The following is a 22,336-nucleotide window of genomic DNA, read 5'->3' as shown; positions in this document are numbered from 1 at the left end:
CATAGACTCGTTGGAGATGAACTGCGCCTCGCCTGTAAAGTAGACGAGAGCAGGCGACAGCAGCCGGGGGCGGTGACAAAAATCTGCTCTCAAGTCGGACAGTTTCTAGCCGTTTCCAGCAGCCTTCAGCAGGACTAAGCCAAATTGTTGCTGCTGTTGTTCTGATATTAAACATTCTGAACTTAGCAGAACCTTTCCTTGTTTGTTTTTTTCTTCATATTTGCAAAGTTAAGTGATTTTGCATTTAAATATCCATTATTACAAGCTTCAGTCCCAATTTAAAAAAGCGATTAAACAAAAATACATATATACAAATAAGACATAATATCAAGACAAGTACACATGGAGTGGGATGTAGAGTGCAAAAAGTAATAGTGCAAAGTAGTGTGCAAGATGCATATTGGAGTGATAAGTATGTAATGTGTAGAGAAGTGGGTGAGTGGCCAAAGTGGGGATGAGCCCACTTATCCGCAGTTCAGTAGAGTGATGGAAGTGGGGTAGAAGCTGTTCTTATGTCTGGTTGTGTTTGTGTTCAGTTCATTAGAGTGATGGCAGAGGGAAAGAAGCTGTTCTTATGTCTGGTTGTGTTTGTGTTCAGTTCAGTAGAGTGATGACAGTGGGAAAGAAGCTGTTCTTATGTCTGGTTGTGTTTGTGTTCAGTTCAGTAGAGTGATGACAGTGGGAAAGAAGCTGTTCTTATGTCTGGTTGTTTTTGTGTGCAGGGATCTGTAGCGCCTGCCAGAGGAGAGGAGGTTAAAGAGAGTGTATGCAGGATGTGTGGGATCTTTGGTGATGTTCTCTGCCCACTTCCTGGTCCTATCAGTGTACAAGTCCTGGAGGGAGGGCAGGGTGGCACCAGTGATTCTTTTCAGCAGTCCAAATTGTGTGTTGTAATCTGCGTTTGTCCTGTTTTGTGGTCACCCCAAACCAAACAGTGATGGATGTGCAGAGGATGGATTCAATGGTAGCAGTGTAGAAGATGACCAACAGCTCTTGAGGCCATGTTTCCACAGTTGCTGTAGGAATTAAATCCTCTGCTGTGCCTTTTTAAGGATGGCGTTGATGTTTGACCCCTACTTCAGATCCTGGGAAATGATTGAGCCCAGAAACTTCAATGAGTCCACATTTGACACTGGGCTGTTGGATACTGTGAGGGGGGATAGCACTGTGGGGTGCTTCCTAAAGTCCACCACCATCTCCACAGTTGTGTTGACTGCACCAGAGCACCAATTTATCAACCTCTTGCCGATATGCAGACTCGTCACCATCCTGGATGAGCCCAATGACAGTGGTGTTGTCTGCAAATTTTAAGAGTTTGACAGCTGGGTCCTTGGAGGTACCGTCATTTGTGTAGAGAGAGAAGAGCAGTGGGGAAAGGACACGCCCCTGTAGTGCATCAGTGCTGATTGTCCGTGTTCCAGATGTGACAGACATCTGTCAGTCAGGAAGCTGGAGATCCACTGACAGATGGCAGGAGATACAGTGAGCTGAGAGATAGATAGATAGATAGATAGATAGATAGATAGATAGATAGATAGATAGATAGATTTTTTTATTGCAATTTAAAAAATGGGACATAACGGTGTTGCAGCAGCAAAATATCAGACACGCAGCACACATACAGAGTATACATTAAATAATAGGAAACAATTTACATGAAATAATAATTGAATACTACACGAGCAATATTTAAAATGTATACAATTTGGAAATAAAATGTATAACTGTTTAAATAGATATAGATAAACTTAATGTGCAAGTTGGGGAGCAAAAATGTACAACTGTTTCCCTAGTAAAGATAGGATGTAGATAAATCTATTGTGCAAGGTTGTGCAAGGTGCATTCAGTGCAGTTGTGATGTATATGAGTCTTATCTCACACTCAGTGAAAAAAGTTTAATTGCCTGTGGTAGGAATGATTTCCTGTAGCGGTCCGTGTGACATCAAAGCTGTTGGAGCCTCTTAGAGAAGGTGCTCCTCTGTTGGACCAGGGTGGGGTGGAGAGGATGGTCGGGGTTATCCGTGATAGATAACAGTTTGTTCAGTGACCTCCTCTCCACCACAGCTTCAAATGTCTCCTGTTTGTAGCCAATAATGGAGCCAGCCTTCCTGATCAGTTTGTTCAGTCTGTTTGTGTGGCTGGCTCCGATGCTGCTGCCCCAGCAGATGGTGGAGGAGAACAGAGCGCTTGCCACAACAGACTGGTAGAACATCTCCAACATCTTGTATCAGAATGCAAAGGGGCTGCGGAGCCGTTTCCCTTCCTCCTGAAGTCAATAACCATCTCTCTGGTCTTCCACATTCAGCAGCAGGTGATTCTTACCAGACCACTCCACAAAGTTGTCCACCAGCGCTCTGTACTCTCCCTCCTGTCCATCCCTTATACACCCAACAACTGCAGAGTCATCAGAGAACTTCTGTAGGTGACATGACTCTGAGTTGTACTGGAAGTCTGTGGTGTATAATGTGAACAGAAAGGGAGACAGCACAGTCCCCTGTGGAGCCCCCGTACCACTCACCACCACATCAGACAGAACACGGTCCAGACGGACAAACTGTGGTCTATCTGTCAGGTAGTCAGTGATCCAGGAGACTGTGCACGCACTGACACCCATCATCCGCAGCTTCTCACTCAAGTAGCAGTGGCTGGATGGTGTTGAATGCACTGGAGAAATTCGAAAAATGTGATTCTCATAGTGCTGCCACCGCCATCCAGGTGCAAATGAGCTCGCTGCAGAAGATAGATGACAGCATCATCCACTCCCAGACAAGGCTGGTAGGCAACTGTAGAGGGTCCAGAGAAGATCTCACCTGCGGCCTCAGGTAGGCCAAGACCAGTCTCTCCAGCACCTTCATCACATGGGATGTGAGAGTTACTGAGCAGTAGTCCCTGAGGCCAGATGGAGTCGACTTCTTGGGGACCGGGACAAGGCAGGACGTCTTCCACAGCAGCGGCACCCTCTGCAGGCTCAGGCTCAGGTTGAAGACATACTGGAGAACACTAGACAGTTGACTGGCGCAGGTCTTCAGGACCCTGGGGCTGATGCCATCCGGGCCGGCAGCCTTGCGCTGGTGAAGCCTCTCCAGCTGTCTCTTCACCTGGCCAGGTGTGAAGGAAAAGCAGGGAGGGGGGTGCTTGAAGTGTCTGTGGGGGGAGATGAGATGTGCTGTAGTTGTGGGGGGAGTGGGCAGACCACAGGGGGGTGAGGGGGGAGGTGTGGGGGGTTGGTGGAGTGCTAGAAGAGGCAGGGAATGTCTGTGAGCTAAACCTGTTAAAGTAACAGTTTAGCTTGTTTGCTCTCTCCCGGCTGCCTGGTGTTGGTCTTCTTCTACCCCCACACCCGGTGATCTCTTTCATCCCTGTCCACACCTCCCTCATATTGTTCTCCTGTAGACTGGCCTCCAACTTCCTCCTGTAGGAGTTTTTACATTCCCTCAGTTTATCCCGCAGTTTGTGCTGTATATCCCCTCAGCTCCTGTCTGTCCCATGACCTGAAAGCTTTCTTCTTCTCATTCAGAAGAACTTTCAGGTCACTGGTGATCCACAGCATGTGAGTGGGAAGGCAGCGTACAGTCTGGGGGGCATGGTGATGTTCTCACAGAATTTGATGTATTCTGTGATGCAGTCTGTCATATTATTGATGTCCTCCCCATGTGGTTCACAGAGCATGTCCCAGTCTGTAGACTCAAAACAGTCCTGCAGAGCCTCCTCAGCCTCCTGAGTCCACCTCCTCACAGTCCTTGTTTGGACAGGCTGCCGCTGTACAAGAGGAACATACTCAGGAGACAGCAAGACAAGGTTGTGATCTGATTTGCCAAGGGGGGGGGAAGGGCAGTGGCACTGTACGCATCCTTGGCATTAGCATACAGGAGGTCCAGAGTTTTATTGTCTCTTGTGGGGCAGTTAACATATTGTTGAAAGTCCGGGAGGGATTTATCCAGTGAAACATGATTAAAATCCCCAGTAATAACCATGAAGCCATTGGGCTGCTGCATCTGAAGTTGTGAGACAGTGGTGTGGAAAATGTCAGCAGATGCCTCCGCATCAGCGGATGGTGGGATGTAAATAACGATCAGTATGGCGGACGTAAATTCCCTTGGAAGATAATACGGGCGAAACCCCACAACCAGCAGTTCAATGTCCGGACTACAGAAACGTTCCTTCACATTCGCTGGGACGGCAGGCTTATGTTTCCTTTTTTTTGCTTTGCGTTTTAATCCACCTCTGCAACCCCAGCGTCTCCTCTGTAGTTCTTTCGGTATTTCAGGCTTGTCCCCCGGCAGAAGAACAGGTCGACACAGCGCTATCAGCTGATCGCGTGTGTAAACAATTGTCTCGCTGCCTTGAGCGTAACACGCAGTTACAAAAGACGTCCAAAGTAAGAACAGAACCAAGAGAAAAATTCCAAAGTTGGCAGAAGCCATCTCTACACATATGTTCTTAGTGACTATAAAAAAAGAACTGAACTTAAAGACCAAAAAACTAACTAAAAACACACAAAATACACATACACATCAGGAGCTGCTGCAACAGGCTATTGCACGACACAGCGCCATCTTCCCTACAGTGAGTTTGTCAGTGAGGATTTCAGGTATGATAGTGTTGAATGCCAAGCTTAAGTCCACAAACAGGATCCTGATGTAGGTCCCTGGCTGGTTTAGATGTTGCAGGATGAAGTGTAGACCCATGTTCACTAAATTATTCACTGACCTGTTTGCCCTGTAGGCAAACTGCAGGGGGTCCAGCTGGTGATCTGTGATGTTTTTGAGGTGGGTCAGACTCAGCACCAGGCGTTCAAAGGACTTCATGGCGACTGAAGTCAAGGCCACAGGTCTATAGTCATAGTTTCTTGGGGACTGGGGTGATGGTGGAGCCTTTGAAGCATGAGGGGACTTTGCACAGCTCCAGTGATCTGTTGAATATTTGTGTGAAGATTGGTGCTACGCCATCAGGGCTTGGTGCTTTACGGACATTTTGCCTCTGAAAGAGGTGGCAGACATCCTGTTCACATATGATGAGTGTGGATTGAGTATCAGGGTGGTGAGGGGGAAGGGTAGCCAGTTGAGTGGTGGGAGTTGGTCTGGAGTGGGGGAGGGCTGTGAGTGTTTCCCTCTCAAACCTGCAGTAGAAGGCATTCAGGTCATCGGCAAGGCCATTGTTAGACTCAGCAGTGGGGGATGGTCTCTTATACAGTAGCTGGTGATGTCTTGAAGGCCTTTCCACAGTGCTGCAGAGTCATTGACACAGAGACACACACACAGAGCACAGAGGTTTCACACACAGACACACACACACAGAGCGCACACGCACAGACACACACAAACAAACACACAGACACACACAGAGCACAGAGGTTTCACAGACATTTGGTCAGTCGGCAGTTGAAGTTATGTCACAGAAACAAAGACTTGCACAGAATCCTCTGGAGAAAACCTGGGGGCTGACAAGCAGAGGCTGTGAGTACACACACACACACACACACACATACAGACACACACACACATACACACACATACATACAGACACACACACACACACACACACACACACACACACACATACAGACACACACACACACATACACACACACGCAGACACACAGACACAGACACAGACAGACACACACACACACACACACACAGACACACACACACAGACCCACACACACACACACACATAGAAAGCAGCCTGTTGGTGTTGGTCTGCTTTCGGTCTCTCTCCAGTGGTTCGAGTTGAGGCTTGAGCTCTAACGGAGGCATCAGGCAGTTTGAGAGAAAACAAGTAAATTTTTTTATTCACAGTGTCAGATCCTAACAGAATATATCTGTTATACGTTATCTCAGGAAACTTTACAAATAGAGTAGGTCTAGACCACACAGAGACACAACAATTCCCCCCAAGAGCAATCATTGGTTAGTAGGACGGTTTCTGCAGAGAGACCGCCGGGCCGTTCACCCCGAAGTTTACCACCACATGCTCTTCTCTTCAACCTCATGATACGATCTGCAGCTCTTTCACTTCATTAGTCCTCTCTGTGTCAGATGTTACAGGATGGCGCTTCAACTATAAACATAAAAAACTAATTTAAGTAAAACTCAGATTACAAGTAGTTCCAGAAGTATTGTTAGCAGAAAGTACTCGTTCTTCAGTAGAGTGTCTCTGGCAGAAAATGGTGAAAAATGTGGATCAGTGTTTCCCAAAAAGCCCAAGATGACATCCTCACATATTTTGTATTGTCCACAACTCAAAGATCTTCAGTTGACTGTCCCAGAGGAGAGAAGAAACTAGAACATATTCACATTTAACAAGCTGACATCACACAAGTTTACCTGGGGGGGGGGGTCTCTTACTGTATAGGTGGTGATGTCTTGAAGGCATCTCAGCAGTGCTGCAGTCGTTAGCTGAAAACCGTTTTTTTAACTTTTCAGAGTAGCTCCTTTTAGCTGCTCTGATCTCCTTGGTCAGTGTGTTTCTGAGTCCTGTCTCCATTGCTAGGCCTCCTCCTTGGCCTGGCGGAGTTGGCTCAGTCTTGCAGTGAACCATGGTTTATTGTTGTTGAAGATGTGGAAAGTCGTTGTTGGCACACACTTCTTCACAAAAACTAATGTAGGATGTCACAGTGTCAGTAAGTTTGTCCAGGTCATCTGTGACTTCTTCAGAAACACTCCAGTCTGTACAGTCTGTACAGTCTCACAGCTCCTCCTTCGCTTCATGTGTCCACTTCCTCACTGTTCTAATTGCAGGCTTTGCAGATTTTGCAGAAGAAATATTTTAGACAAGTTAGCTGTTAGTAAGCAAACATAATACTACAGCTTTCTGATTTATTTACATTCCACTATAACACAAGCTGCATACTGTCAAAATAGGCCCTCTTCTTTTCTCACTCTATCTGCTCCCGCTTGGTTCAATACTTAGGAAGCATGGCATTTTATTCCACTGCTATGCTGACGATAGCCAAATCTATGTGCCACTTAAAAAGAGCAACTCTCTAAGACCACTGCTCGAATGCCTGGATGACATAAAGGCCTGCATGACATAAAGGCCTGGATGGCTTCTAACTTTTTAAGTTTTAATGAAACTTAAACGGAAGTGATGGTTTTTGGTGTACACACTGGGACCCCTTCTGTCAATCTGGATCCCTTAGCTCAACATGTCAAGCCAACCATTACAAATTTAGGGATTAAAATTGACTCAGATATTAAGATGGACAAACAGATTGGGGCGGTGGTTAAAGCAGCCTTTTTCCAATTACGGCAGTTAGCCAAAATCATGCCGATTCTCACTAGGCAGCACTTTGAAACAGTAATACACGCCTTTGTGACCACTAGGTTGGATTACTGTAACTCCCTATATGTAGGCATCAGTGACGCTTCAGTTGCTCGTCTTCAGATGGTACAAAATGCTGCGGCGCGTCTCTTAACAGGAGCACGTAAATATGAGCACATTACCCCCGTTTTAGCTTCACTCCACTGGCTCCCCGTATATTTTAGGATCCAATTTAAAATTAATTTACTTGTATTTAAATCCTTAAATGGTCTTGCCCCATCAAACCTGTCCGACTTGCTTCACCCCTACACTCCAACCCGCTCACTCAGGTCAGCTGATCAACTGCGCCTGAGTGTACCTAAAACAAAGTGGATACTTAAAGGGGATCGTGCTTTTGCTGTGGCAGCTCCAAAAATATGGAATGAGCTACCTCTGCCTCTTAGACAGGCTTCTTCACTGTCTACTTTTAAATCTCTTCTTAAAACCCACCTTTTTTCCTTGGCCTTTCCCAGCAGAGGCTGACATTTTTGTATAATTATTTTGACTGTGAAACTGTTTTATGTTTTAAATGTAGATGTTGTAAATGTTTTAAATTATTTAAATTTTTTCTGTACAGCACCTTGTGCAACGTTGGCTGCTTTTAAAGTACTTTATAAATAAATTTGATTGATTGATTGAAAATGCTTTAGCTTAACTTACAGATATATATATATATATATATATATATATATATTTAAATATATTAGGGGTGGTACGGTTCATGAAAAAACACCCGAACCGCTCGGTTCGCTAGTCTCGGTTTGGAGCGTGTGTGTACCGCACGGTTCGTCAGTACACTGTTAATGGTCACTAACCTCTTACTGCCGTAGTGCCCACTTTCGACACCTATGTTAAAACACTAACTGGAAATGACGAGCGGGATGGGCGTGACAAACGCAACCCATGGCAGCTGATTGGACGATTGCGTCACATGGGTCTGGCTGGTCCCTAATTTCAAAACAGACTGTCATGGCGGCTCGTTCAGAATACGATCTCATATTGTACTAAAATAGTTTACCGAAACGTGTTTCTGAAAACATTTTAAGCGAGAAATAGGTCATGCAGTTGCTGAATCTGTCTTCATTTCAGATCGACAAAGGTCAGTTTAAAAGATTTTCATCAGATTTTGAGAGACACCGAGCCCACCGCTCCTCAAGTGGAGTGGGGCGCCGCTGCAGGTCACGTCACGTCACCTGCAGAAATGTCCAGTGGGAGAGAGGCTGCCCAGAGCTGGAGGAGGCGCCAGCGTCGTTTATAGTCTGGTGTGTGGGAACATTTTGGATTTCACGTTACGTATGATGAAATAAAACAATATAGAACTGCCACTGTGTGCCCGTTTTGTGCAACATGCATTCAATATGCTAATTTTAGCTTTATGCTGAAGTATATTCTGGAGTGTTAAAGAAAAAATAAGAAACCGTACTGAACCGAAAACCGTGACCCTAAAACCGTGATACGAACCGAACCGTGGGTTTTGTGAACCGTACCACCCCTAATATATATATATATATATGTATATATATATATATATATATATATATATTTAGCCTAAAATTGACCTTTGGATATTTGACTTAGACATAACATTATCTTAGTGTCTCTCCATTCTCTCTGCTGATTCCCCACATCCATTTTTCTTCCTAAAAACTCAGTTTTTGGGGTTGGCAGTTTATAAAATCTCAAGTTCTGGGTTCTTGACCCTGATGGTCGTGAATATCAGCACACAGCAGCTTTTAGACATGTTTCTGTTGTTAGCTAGTAGACGGAATAAAGAGGAGGAAACCTTCACACAGTACAAGTCGGAGAGAGGAGAGATGTTCCTCCCCCTATGGACTATAGTATAGTACGGGCGAGATGGACCAGAGATGACGCCGTTACGCTTAGGATTGTGGGTAGTGTAGTACTTCTCCTTGACAGGGTTCAAACCAGGTTGACATCAGACGGAAACCTTCGGTCAGTCTACCTCGGATGGTTACTGTAATATTGTTTGAAATGTATATGATGCATCAGATTTTATGAGATGTGCCTTTTGATTAAAACTTTGTACTTGTAAAGTAACTAATACATGTAGTGAATTAAACATATATTGTGGTTCAAAGTATTAAAGTAGCATTAAATGGAAATATTCAGTACCTCAGAACTGTACTTTAGTATTTGAGTAAATGTATTAAAGTCACATACAGACACACTCACACACTCACACACAGACACACACACACACACACAGAAAGACACACAGACACACTCACAGACACACACAGAAAGACACACACACAAAGACACACACACATACTCACAGACACACACACACACAGACACACACAGAGACACACACACAGACACACAGACAGACAGACACACAAACAGAGACACACACAGACACATAAACACACACACTTACACACACACACATTGGTGGTGGTTTGTCAGGTAACACACTTCCTGTGTGCCGGGGCAAAGTTCAGAGCTGTTATTGGTGGATCATTGTGGGACAGTCATGTGACTGACAGGTCATCGACCAATCAGAGACTTTCCAGCAGGTGAGCTGATGACTAACTCCTCCCCCGCTGAACTCTGGGAGAAAGTTTAAAAAACCTGTTTGCTCACCTGGAGGCAGCGTTATGTTTCCTAGGATGGTGAAGGAATGTCCCGCCCTTCTCTACCTCTGATTGGCTACTTCTCACTGCTTTGGTTTGGGTTAGGGTAAGAATACCAGGGAGAGCCAATAAGTAAGGCGGGACAAGCCTTCACCATCCTAGGAAAGACAAACTCGCCACCTTGAGAGATCCTCTTTCTGTCCTGTTGTCACACACAAACAAACACAGAGTTCAGAGATTAAACACACACAAACACACAGACACAGACACACACACACACACACACACACAAACACACAGACACACAGAGCACAGAGCACAGAGGTTTCACACACACTCAGTCAGTCGCAAGTTGAAGTCATGTCACAGACACAAAGACTCACGCAGAATCCTCTGGAAAAAACCTGGGGGCCGAAAAGCCGGCTGAGCCAACGCAGAGGCTGTGAGTACACACACACACCTGACACACACACACACACACACACACACACACACACACACACACACACACACACACACACACACACATAGAAAGCAGCCTGTTGGTGTTGGTCTGCTTTCGGTCTCTCTCCAGTGGTTCGAGTTGAGGCTTGAGCTCTAACGGAGGCATCAGGCAGTTCGAGAGAAAACAAGTAAATTTTTTTATTCACAGTGTCAGATCCTAACAGAATATATCTGTTATACGTTATCTCAGGAAACTTTACAAATAGAGTAGGTCTAGACCACACAGAGACACAACAATTCCCCCCAAGAGCAATTATTGGTTAGTAGGACGGTTTCTGCAGAGAGACCGCCGGGCCGTTCACCCCGAAGTTTACCACCACATGCTCTTCTCTTCAACCTCATGATACGATCTGCAGCTCTTTTACTTCATTAGTCCTCTCTGTGTCAGATGTTACAGGATGGCGCTTCAACTATAAACATAAAAAACTAATTTAAGTAAAACTCAGATTACAAGTAGTTCCAGAAGTATTGTCAGCAGAAAGTACTCGTTCTTCAGTAGAGTGTCTCTGGCAGAAAATGGTGAAAAATGTGGATCAGTGTTTCCCAAAAAGCCCAAGATGACGTGCTCACATGTCTTGTTTTGTCCCCAACTCAAAGATCTTCAGTTGACTGTCCCAGAGGAGAGAAGAAACTAGAACATATTCACATTTAACAAGCTGATATCACACAAGTTTCAATGTTTTTTTACATAAAAAATGATTCAAACTGATAAATTGATTATCTAAATAGTTGGAGATTCATTTAATAGTTGACAACTAATCCATTCATCTTTGCAGCTCTTGACCACATACAGACTAAATGTATTTTGGATGCAGCAGCTATTCCTATACAAACAAGTTCTGCTTAAACCTTTTCATGGCTGTGGACTTCTGTGTGACTTTCAATAAAAGTTCAATATAGTCTTCTAGTATTAATACTGTTAGAGAGATATCATTTAGATCAATATAGTCTTCTGTTGGGGAGTTTTACCAATCCAAACTACATGCAGACAGAGATCTCAACTTTAAGACAACTTAATTTATTATTTAAAATAATAAAAGAAATACATTAGAAGTCAGATAAAAGTGATTGACTCGCTCGTAAAAGATAAAGGCCGGGGGGATGCAAATATATTTAACATTTATTGTTTGTGTGTGTGTGTGTGTGTGTGTGTGTGTGTGTGTGTGTGTGTGTGTGTGTGTGTGTGTGTTTGTATGTTTCAGCGTCAGTGCCCCAGTTCACCAACTCCCCAACCATGATCGTGATGGTGGGACTCCCAGCCAGAGGGAAAACCTACATCTCTAAGAAGCTCACCAGATACCTGAACTGGATCGGAGTGACCACTAAAGGTATCACATGACAGGGCGGCATTATACTGAAACTCACACTCGCAACCTCAAACCATCATGTGATCAAACTGAACGTTTGGTCTCAATGCTTCAGCTGTAAAATATTTTAATGTTTAACAAGTCTTCTGTCCCTAACCTTGTCCTTGTGTTACTGAAATAAACTGTTAAACTTTTGAAACAAACGTTTGAAAATGTGGGTTGAATGCGGTTGAAGCTGCTCTGTTGTATATTGCCTATCTCATCCAACTTACATCCATCATATCCATCGTACATCCATCGTATCCATCGTACATCCATCGTATCCATCGTTCATACATCGTACATCCATCGTACATCCATCATTTCCATTGTATCCATCTTACATCCATCGTATCATCGTACATCCATCGTATCATCGTACATCCATCGTATCCATCGTACATCCATCGTATATCCATTGTACATCCATCGTATATCCATTGTTCATACATCGTACATCCATCGTACATCCATCATTTCCATCATATCCATCTTACATCCATCGTATCCATTGTACATCCATCCATCATATCCATCTTACATCCATCCATCATATCTATCTTACATCCATCGTATCCATCGTACATCCATCCATCGTATCATCGTACATCCATCGTACATCCATCGTACATCCATCCATCGTATCCATCTTACATCCATCGTATCCATCGTACATCAATCTTACATTCATCGTATCCATCGTACATCTATCATATCCATTTTAACACCAGAACACCACTCGGTACCTACAAACAAATGTCTCTTTCACAGTGTTCAACGTCGGGCAGTACAGAAGAGATGCCACACGTTCCTACAACAGCTTTGAGTTCTTCAGACCTGACAACACAGAGGCCATGAAGATACGCAAGTATGAAGCTTCAGTTTCACTTCAGCCCGCTGCCAGCTGTGTGCCACTTTATATAAAGCAGTTAAATATGTGTGAAAGTGTTGTATTGTATTGTAAGTATTGCATTAATATTGTTTTCTGTGTTTGTGCTCAGGGCGTGTGCCGTTGCTGCCCTGAAAGATGTGTGTGACTACTTCACCAGAGAGCTGGGCCAGGTCGTGGTGAGTCAAAGCCAACATTAAAGATGTAAAGTGGAGGAGAAGGAACAGTGAGACACACACATGGGAATGGCGGACTCTGCCACTAACACAAAAAACTATCATATATACATAGAGAGGGCTTTTACTGGATGTAAATACTAGGGTTGGGTACCGAAACCCTGTGCTAATATGGTACCAGTGCCTAAACTACCGGTATGTACTGGACTAGCAACGCAAATTTCGTTGCCTTATTTCGATGCCTCTTAAATTCCTGCGCAGCCCTCTGGTGTTTCAAAACAGACGTAGAGGCAACAAAAGCATTGCTGCTTGTGATGCTAGTTAAAGAGATATTTCACTGCTGGAAAGATGAATATGTATTTAAATTGGATCATTTATGTAGTAGAAATGTGAAATAATTTTAGAAGTTGGTGCCTTCTAGACCTAGAAAAGCCAGAAAATTATTTTTGGTTCATGTGGATGAAAGACAACAACTCCCAGAATGCACTTGCTTCGCTTCCCTATGAGGTCACTCCGAGGCCATGCCTGCCGGTTACAGAGGACAGTCAAGTCAAGTCGAGTCAAGTGGGTTTTATTGTCATTTCAACCATATACACTAAATGAAACAACATTTCACCGTGGCGTTACACATTTAAAATATATAAACGACATTATATAAAAATGACATAAGAGATAGGCTACATTATAGACTATACAAAAAGTGCAATTATTACTTAAAGTAGAGCATTTAAGACAGACAAGGGACAGGACAGACAACAAAAGACAGGGCATAAGTAGACTTGTAACAGAGCACTGATTGTAATAAGTTAGGTTCACCATAAGGTGAAGGTAGAATATAAGAACTTTCTTGAGATTTGCGTGGTTATAATCACCAGCAACAATAAATAGTCCATCCAGATGTGCGCTTTGGAGCTCACTGATAGTTCAGCTAACGCATTGGTAGCATTAGTGCTTGGTGGGCTGTAAACACAGAGTATAAACACAGCCATGAATTCATGTGGAATGTAGAATGGTCGGCATTTAACAGTCACAAACTCCACCAGTAGTGAGCAGTATTTATTTTATTTATTTATTTATTTGACAGGGACAATGCATACAGACATAGTGTCAAAACAAAGTTTGTCACTGAAGTGCTGCATAAAAAGTTTATAGCAGATGCTAATTTTCAACTCCAATCCCTGGTTGGGCTTTTATACACAATAACAATTGACATACTTAACTATTTCAATTAAAAATAATAATAATAAAAAAAATCTAAACATGATATAAAAACATGCATATCATATACAATTCTTACCTACTTACAATAATTAAAAATGAGTACAGTTTTGGTTTGTTTTTAACCAGTTTTTGAGCCGAAAGTAAACACTTTAAAGTCAGTTACAGTCTTGATGTCAGATGGTAATGAGTTCCAAAGTTTAGAGCACTTCACAGAGAAGGTCGTCTGACCAAAGCTGGTCCTGCAGTATCGTATTTTGCAGTCATGATTTGTGGAACTTCTAGTGACTCTGGTGCTGCTCAGTCTCTCAACAAATGAACTTAGTGACTCAGGTGCTAAATGATTAATGCACTTATGAATTAGTTTAAGAAAGCAAAAATTGCTAAAGCTCTCAAAATTCATTAAATTATATTTCTTAATGATGGTACAGTGATGGTGACGTATTGGTTTTTATCCATAATTGTTATATGGAACCTATACATTTGGTTGCAGTGGGAGCGGCTTGTGCCCATGCTGTCATGCAGTACGATATATGAGAAAAAATCATAGCATGCATGTATAGCAGGGCTGCCTGTTTTGGGATGTAGCTTCTGATTAGTTTGAAACAGTTGAGATTACTTTGTATTGTTTTTAAGATTTTCTTTATGTGCTTGTCAAATTTTAGTCGAGGATCTAAAACCAATCCTAAATATTTAAATTCTGTAACTGGATGAATTTCTTTATTTTGTATATTAATATTAAATCTACCTTTTAAATCAAGTTTTTTAATGGAAAAGCACATGGAAACTGTTTTTGAGAGATTTATAACTAACAGATTTTGGATGAGCCATTGTTGGATGTCAGACATACTAGTGGACAGTACAGCTGCAGCCTGTTCAGGTGACCTAGCGGATGCATAAAGAACAGCATCATCCGCATAGAGTTGACAACTGGCATCTGAGCAGTGCAGAGGTAAGTTATTTATAAAGAGACTAAACAGCAAAGGGCCAAGTATAGAGCCCTGAGGAAAACCCATTTTTATGTTTGAGAGTGCAGATATGTTTTGATCAACTTTAACACACTGCACTCTCGACTGGAGATAAGATGTAAACCACAACACTGCCTCATTTGAGAAATTAAAATTTAACATTTTAGATAAAAGCAAACTATGATTGATTTTTTAAGATCAATAAATACAGCTCCCACCACCATTTTCAATTAAACAGCAGTTTGCTGTTTCAGTTGAATAACCTGGTCTAAACCCAAACTGGTGTGGATGGAGTAGCTGTCTGGCTTCTAAATGGTCATTCAATTGCGCTACTACAACTTTTTCAATAATTTTAGATAAAACTGGTAAAATTGATATAGGGCGATAGTTACTCATTGAGTCTAGGCTACCACTTTTAAACACAGGGATGATTATTCCTTTTGTCCATGCCCTGGGAAATGTACTGTTTCTTATGGATAGATTAACAAGATGGGTCAATGGTTTGACAAGAACATCCTTATACTTTTTAAGAAAACAACTATTCATCCTAAAAATGTCATCAGACTTGGAATTTGATAGTTTAGTGATTATTTCTGCAACTTTTGTATCCGACACCTCTTTAATATAAAAGGAATCTGTTGAGGTGACTCTCAGTGAATGATTAAAAGGATTCACAGGTTGGAATTCCTTTGTTAATTCTTCAACAGATTGTACAAAGTATGAATTGAATCCATCAGCCATAGTGGCACAATCAGTTATAATATTGCCATTGATGTTAAGTTCTGTAATCTTTTTATGTTTATTCAATTTATTAGTCAGATTATTTAAATGCCTCCAAAGTGAATTATTGTTACCTTTAGCACTATCAATTAGATGAGTGTAATATGTCACTTTTGCTTTCCGCAGCTCACTTACGACTTTATTCCTTAAACTTCTATAAGTCAGGAGATCGGTATTAAGTTTAGATTTGAAAAATGTTTTCAAAGCTAAATCTCGCTTTTTCATGAGTTTTCGTATTTCATTATTTATCCAAGGCACTGTAGAATCTTTTTGTTTAGATTTTATTTGCTTTGTAAATTTTTCCATCGGACTTGTAATAGATGTGGTCATGGAATTACAACACTCCTCTACATCGTCTAGTGTCATAATTTGTTCCCAGTTTATGTTTTTAAGTTCTCTTTCAAATTGCAGAATTTTACCTTTCGGAAGAATGAATTGTATTCATGATCAGGTTTACCAAAGTACTGCAGGCGCTTCTTCATCAGTTTCCTAACAGTCAAAGTCATGTTGTGGTCCGAGAGTCCAGTAATCAAATTATAAGTCCTTGTTATTCGTTCTGGTCTGTTAGTAAATACCAAGTCAATGAGAGTCTTAGTCTGCCTTGTTATCCTTGTGGGTCCTACAATCATTTGTCGATAGTTACATTTTGTCATATATGCTTTGAGTTTTTGTTTACAGTTTTTGTCAGACCAGTTAATATTGTAGTCACCATACCATATTGTCTCTCTATAAGAGTCCAGTTGTTTAACTATAACATTTAATTCATCATAGAACTGAACATTATGAGAAGGTGGATTATAAAGGACAGAAATATTAAAATTTATGAAGGCAATAGGGTTACATTTAGGGCTAGACATTCCAGGGTGGTGTTCCGTTCGATTAATTGACATTTAAATGTGTCTTTGATGTATATTAATACTCCTCCCCCTTTGCCTGTCATTATGTCCTTTCTAAAGCACTGACACCCAACAATGTCAATCATATTAGTTGGAATGTTACTGTGGAGCCACGATTCTGTTAAACACAGGTAATCCAAGTTTGAGTCCAGGAGAAGTGCAGAGATCTGATCACATTTGGGGATAAGGCTACGTATGTTTAACTGTCCACCTAATATTCCCTTTGGTTTGCACTTTACATCCCAAAGCACACGGGCATGATTGACAGTTTGAAAGAGTAGATAACACTTTTGTTTCTGTGCAGCACGATTATCTAAGCCGCCCGATCGTGTTTGTAGCGTGTTGACTGTTACCCCAGACTCAGAGAGGTTAGCACGCTCCACTGCAGCTAACGCCGCTGCTCTGTCCCCACAACTGAAGTAGCGGGGCTTGTAGTTGGATACAAGCACCGCACTTCTGCATCAGTCCTTGTTAACATATATGCACAGCCCACCTCCACGAGTCTTACCCGACAGAGCAGCATCTCTGTCTGCTCAGAAGGCTAGCAGGCCTGGTAGCTGGATAGCAGAGTCTGGCACACTGTTGTTCAACCATGTTTCCACAAAAACAAAAACATAGCAGTCTCTGAACTCACGTTGGGAGTTTCATTGAAGTTGGATGTAGTCCAGTTTGTTGTCTAATGAGCAGGATGGATGGGACAGGTGGCCGACTAGCGTTAGCTTTCCACCTAGCTTGAACTCCTGTTTTGAACGAGCTGTCTGCCTTTATGTTCCTGAGCACCTTGCTTGTTTCCGCTTAATGTGCCTTAGGTTTTTGCAGAAATAAACAATAAAACAATAAAAGAAAAAGACCTGCAATCTGCTCTTTTTTTAAATCAAAAAAGCCAGCGTGGGTCGCCTCTGTCTGATTTGATCAGTCTGGACCTGACAGGGAACCATAAACACTTAGGTCCATATATCGCTCGTACGTTTATTAAAATCAGTCACTGATCCTGTTTGTCTTGTTAGGTTTTTGATGCCACCAACACCACTGCCGAGCGCAGAGAGATCATCCTCAGCTTTGCCAAAGAAAATGGCTACAAGGTCTGTTGTTGTTCACAGGGTTACAAACCTGGAACAAGAACTCTGCTCTAATCTCTCTTTTTCTTTTCGCACCTGTCCAGGTTTTCTTTGTGGAGTCTATATGTGACGATCCAGAAATCATTGCTCAGAACATTAAAGTAAGTCTGTGTTATCAGTCTTTACTTTCTTGTCCCTGTTTTCTTGTTTTCAGTTTAGCTGAAGCAGTTTGGTTCAGTTATTTCATTAGTCTTTGTGTAGTTCACAGAACAATAAAGATTCTGCAGCTTTGCTTCTTTTCCTCCAGTCTCAGCCAGCGTTTTCGGGTTATACAATTTGGAGAGGTGTTGGATTTGATTGATCTGGACAGAGAGAAAAATATGTTTACTCATTTGAAAGGCTTTGTGTAAATGTACATTAGTCTTGATTTATAAAGTTCGTATTCCAAGAGTTCCTCTAGGTAAACACCTGGACCACTTCTGAGGACAAACCTGGTGTTGTGTCCTCTAATGTTGGACATTAATAAAGACATGTAGGTTTCTGTTTTGCTCACACTCTTTAGTCTCTTTATCTAGTTTATCTCTCTCTCTCTCTCTCTCTCTCTGAAAACAGCAAGTAAAGCTGAGCAGTCCGGACTATGTGGACTGTGACAAAGAGGAGGCCGTGGCCGACTTTCTGAAGAGGATCAAATGTTACAAGCTGACCTACGTCCCTCTGGACGACAACAGGGACAGGTGAGACACTGTTCCTGTTAACTTACTTATGAAATATATCTATAAACTGAATACTGAATGTTGGAGATGTTGAAAGAAGATGACTTCAGTCTGAGCTGTCTTCTGGTCTTTCCGCAGGAACTTGTCGTACATTAAGATCTTTAACGTGGGCAGCAGGTACCTGGTGAACCGGGTCCAGGACCACATCCAGAGTCGGATTGTCTACTACCTGATGAACATCCATGTCACCCCAAGATCCATCTTCTTGTGTCGCCACGGAGAGAGCGAGCTCAACCTCGTGGGTCGTATCGGGGGAGACTCGGGGCTGTCACCTCGCGGGGCAAAGGTCTGTGGATAGATTCAAGATTCTAAATTCCTTTATTAATCCCACAATGGGGAAATTCACACTGATGCAGCAGCAAGGGATAAGCGGTCCATGTGGTCTACTGGGAGCAGTGCTGATTGTAGAGTCTGACAGCTGCAGGCAGGAAAGTCCTGCGGTATCTCTCCGTGATGCAGTGCGGCAGGAAAGACATGTGGTATCTCTCTGTGACGCAGCGTGGTGTAGCAGCCTGTCACTGAAGGAGCTGTTCAGACCTGACTGAGTGTCCTGCATGGGGTGGGAGGAGTCGTCCATCATGGAGGATAGTTTGGCCACTATCCTCCTGTCTCCCACCACCTCCCCGGCGTCAAGGGGGCAACCAAGAACAGAGCTGGCCTTCTTAATCAACCTGTCCAGCCTCCTTAATCAGCCTGTCCAGTCTTTTCCTGTCTGCCGCTGCAGTGTCAATGCCCCAGCAGACCACTCCATAGAGAACTGCTGATGCCACCACAGAGTCATAAAATGTCCTCAGGAGTGCCCCCTGCACCCCCAAAAGACCTGAGTCTCCTCAGCAGATACAGTCTGCTCTGCCCGTTTTTTGTAAAGTGCTGTGGTGTTGTCAGTCCACTCCAATTTATTGTTCAGGTGAACACCCAGGTACTTATATGATTTAACCATATCGGTGTCCGTACCCAGGATGTTCACCAGCAGAGGTGGAGATTGTGTGCTCCTGTGGAAATCCACCACGAGCTCCTTGGTTTTCCCAGCATTTATCTGGAGGTGGTTCCACTGGCACCAGTCCACAAAGTCTTTGTTAAGTTCTCTGTACTCCCTGTTGTCCCCATCTGCGATGAGGCCAACTGCGGAGTCATCAGAGAACTTTTGCAGGTGGCAGTTTCCTGAGTGATAGGTGAAGTCTGCAGTGTAGAGGGTGAACAGGAACGGGGCCAGGACTGTTCCCTGTGCTGCAGACAACTGTGTCAGACACAACCTTGTGTTCTTACAAACTGAGGTCAGTTGGTGAGGTAGTCCAATATCCATCCAGTGAGATGGCAGTCCACCCCCTGTCCGCTCCAACTTTCCCCTCAGAAGCGTTGGCTGGATGGTGTTGAAAGCGCTGGAGAAATCATAGAACATGATTCTCACAGTGCTTCTAGCCTTTTTAAGTTGGGAGAGAGATTTGTGAATAAGGTATAAGATGGCATCATCCACCCCAGTGCCAGGTTGATAGGCAAACTGAAGTGGGTCCATGGATGGGCTCACCAGGGTGCAGAGATGAAGCAGATAGTGTCCCACTATCATGAGATGGGTTTAAGGCTTTTCCAGACCTCCCTGGTGTTCTTCTGCTGCAGCTGATCCTCCATCTTTCTCCTGTAGCATTTTTTCCCTCTCTGTCTGTCTGTGGATATATATATCTACTTCCTTTATTTTTCTGTCTGTATTCTAATGTCCTATGTGTTGGTCAGTTTGGCAGTTCTTTGGGCACCTACATGCGTGGTCAGTGCATCAGCGACCTGAAGGTTTGGACAAGCCACATGAAGAGGACAATCCAGACCGCCGAGGCTCTGGGAGTCCCGTACGAACAGTGGAAGGCCCTGAACGAGATCGACGCTGTGAGTTACTGTTCAAAGTGATCTGCTGTATTACGAGAGAAAGAGTTCAGAGTTATCTGTTGTTGTACAAGAGGCTGAGAAAAAGGTTTTGTTCTGTTTTCAGGGTGTCTGTGAGGACATGACGTACGAGGAGATTCAGAAGAATTACCCAGAGGAGTTTGCACTGAGGGACCAGGACAAGTATCGCTACCGCTACCCCAAAGGAGAGGTGAGGAAGAAAAAAAGGGTTTCAAATACTGTCCTTCTGCTTGACTTCATTTCCCAGTATTTTGTTTGTTTTGGTGTTGAAATTGTAAAAGATTTCCCAACCAGCCGCCTGTCTCACTACTGTGTCCCGGGACTCTTTGAGCAGCATGTCTAACCTTACTTTGGCACATTTGTATTCCTCCGTAAGACTCGAGATTGGGAGTGAAAGGGCTCTGTTTCCATACAGGCCTGTGTGGTTAGGCATCTTGGTAGCCCAATTCCTCACAACAGAGCTCATCAGCCTCTCCATTTTGCTGAAAAGGCAAAAAGCTACCTCGTACATTGTCAGGCGCCACATCAGACAGGGTAGCAACCGACATTAGAGGCACCAAACGTTCAGCTTCCCTGGGAGAGCAGAGTTCAGGCCAGTGAGTGTGTCCTCTTTTATTCAGCTGTTGGAGTCTTCAATGTTTGCATCATACCAGCACCCAAAGCTTTTGATTGGCTTCTCCAGGACTGTTGTCGGTAGTTATTTTATTTTATTATTATTAGTTTTTTTTTACAGGCAAGTCATTAAGAACAGATTCTTATTTACAATGGCGGCCTGACAAGTGGCAAAGCAACTTAGGGAAAGGGAAGGAGGCCTCGAAAATAAACACTTTAGAAATACATACAGTTTAGAAATTATATAAAATACAATTTGAAATACTACACAAACAACATTAAACACTTACAACAAGATAAGTGAACAGGTACATGGGTGAGTAAGAGAGGGAAAAACCCTTCAACTATTATGTAGAGAAGCAACTGCATATGGGCCATAGTGGGTTCTGAGGGGTAGCTAACCCTAACCCTAACCCTTGTCTCAGGGCGTGGACCTCAGCCTGTAGAGCCTGAAGAGTCTGCAGCTGGTTGCTCTGGATGGGGGAGTGTTGGGTGAAATCCTCCATCACTCTGTGCAGGGCTAACCTCAGGGCCTGGTTGTCTTCCTCCAGCTCCTTCATGGCCTGGTACAGCTCGTGGATTCCAGCCTTCTGTTGTACATACTGCTTGGCTCAACTGCTGGATGTTGTTTCTCACTGTTGTTGTGAATGAAGGTCAAAGTATTTTCTTTGAAGTCCAAAAACTCCCTCTCCAGGATGGAGAGTCCCTCTCTCAGTACCTTCACACTGGAGGAGAGTTTGGGACTGCAGCGAGGAGAGAAGGTCACATGACTGCTGCTGGGGACGGCTGGTCTCTCTGGCTGTTGTCTGTTTCCTTTTTTCTTCTTTTCTGCTACGCTTTTCATTGATTGGAAGTGTTTGTAAAAATTATCCAGGCTATTTTCCAGGCGGCATGCCATGCAGGAGGATGATGAGTGAAGAAAAGCAGTTTGCTTTTGATCCTACAGTTTCCCTTTATGGTAAAATCTGCAATGAGCCTCTCAGGTGAGTCCTGGAGGGCTTTTGTTTTGAAGGACTTCCTATCTTTTAGGGAAGTCACATGGTCAGGATACTGGATCTTGTATCCGTCAATGTCCGGTGGCCAAAGCGGCAGATCTGAATCTTTTACCAGTAACGTTAGATGTCTTCTTGTACGTTTTCAGTCGTAATGTTAACGTTACCGTTACAAGCTAGCAAACGTTAGCGTTCCGTTGGTGCTGTCCGTTGTCTTCTTTTTGTTCATATTTGAGGAAATAATGAACAGATATATCCTCTCTGTTTTATGGTCTTTGTGTCAGGAGTTGAAATTGTAAATTGAACATTTCACCGTGAAAGCACCGTAA

The 22,336-nt window shown here is 43.2% G+C and overlaps 1 protein-coding gene across 5 annotated transcripts in view; it reads left to right on the top strand.

Moving 5' to 3' along the window:
- Nucleotides 1-22,336, top strand: part of si:dkey-96f10.1 (6-phosphofructo-2-kinase/fructose-2,6-bisphosphatase) — a 28,754-nt gene that overhangs the window by 1,886 nt on the left and 4,532 nt on the right. For 2 of the 5 annotated variants that reach the window (XM_039801176.1, XM_039801178.1), the window contains exons 2-10: nt 11,609-11,734; nt 12,524-12,620; nt 12,754-12,820; nt 17,687-17,761; nt 17,842-17,898; nt 18,350-18,471; nt 18,589-18,796; nt 20,239-20,385; nt 20,489-20,593. In XM_039801176.1, the coding sequence (XP_039657110.1) occupies nt 11,609-11,734; nt 12,524-12,620; nt 12,754-12,820; nt 17,687-17,761; nt 17,842-17,898; nt 18,350-18,471; nt 18,589-18,796; nt 20,239-20,385; nt 20,489-20,593 (1,004 nt within the window). Of the gene's footprint in view, nt 1-5,363; nt 5,457-10,201; nt 10,345-11,608; nt 11,735-12,523; nt 12,621-12,753; nt 12,821-17,686; nt 17,762-17,841; nt 17,899-18,349; nt 18,472-18,588; nt 18,797-20,238; nt 20,386-20,488; nt 20,594-22,336 lie in introns of those variants that run through there. The other 3 variants (XM_039801177.1, XM_039801175.1, XM_039801179.1) reach the window with 3 other exon arrangements.

The sequence above is a fragment of the Perca fluviatilis genome, chromosome 5, assembly GCF_010015445.1.
Source record: "Perca fluviatilis chromosome 5, GENO_Pfluv_1.0, whole genome shotgun sequence".
NCBI lineage: Eukaryota > Metazoa > Chordata > Actinopteri > Perciformes > Percidae > Perca > Perca fluviatilis.
The sequence above is the reverse complement of the archived record's forward strand: the minus strand, read 5'-3'. Positions and strand labels throughout refer to the sequence as shown.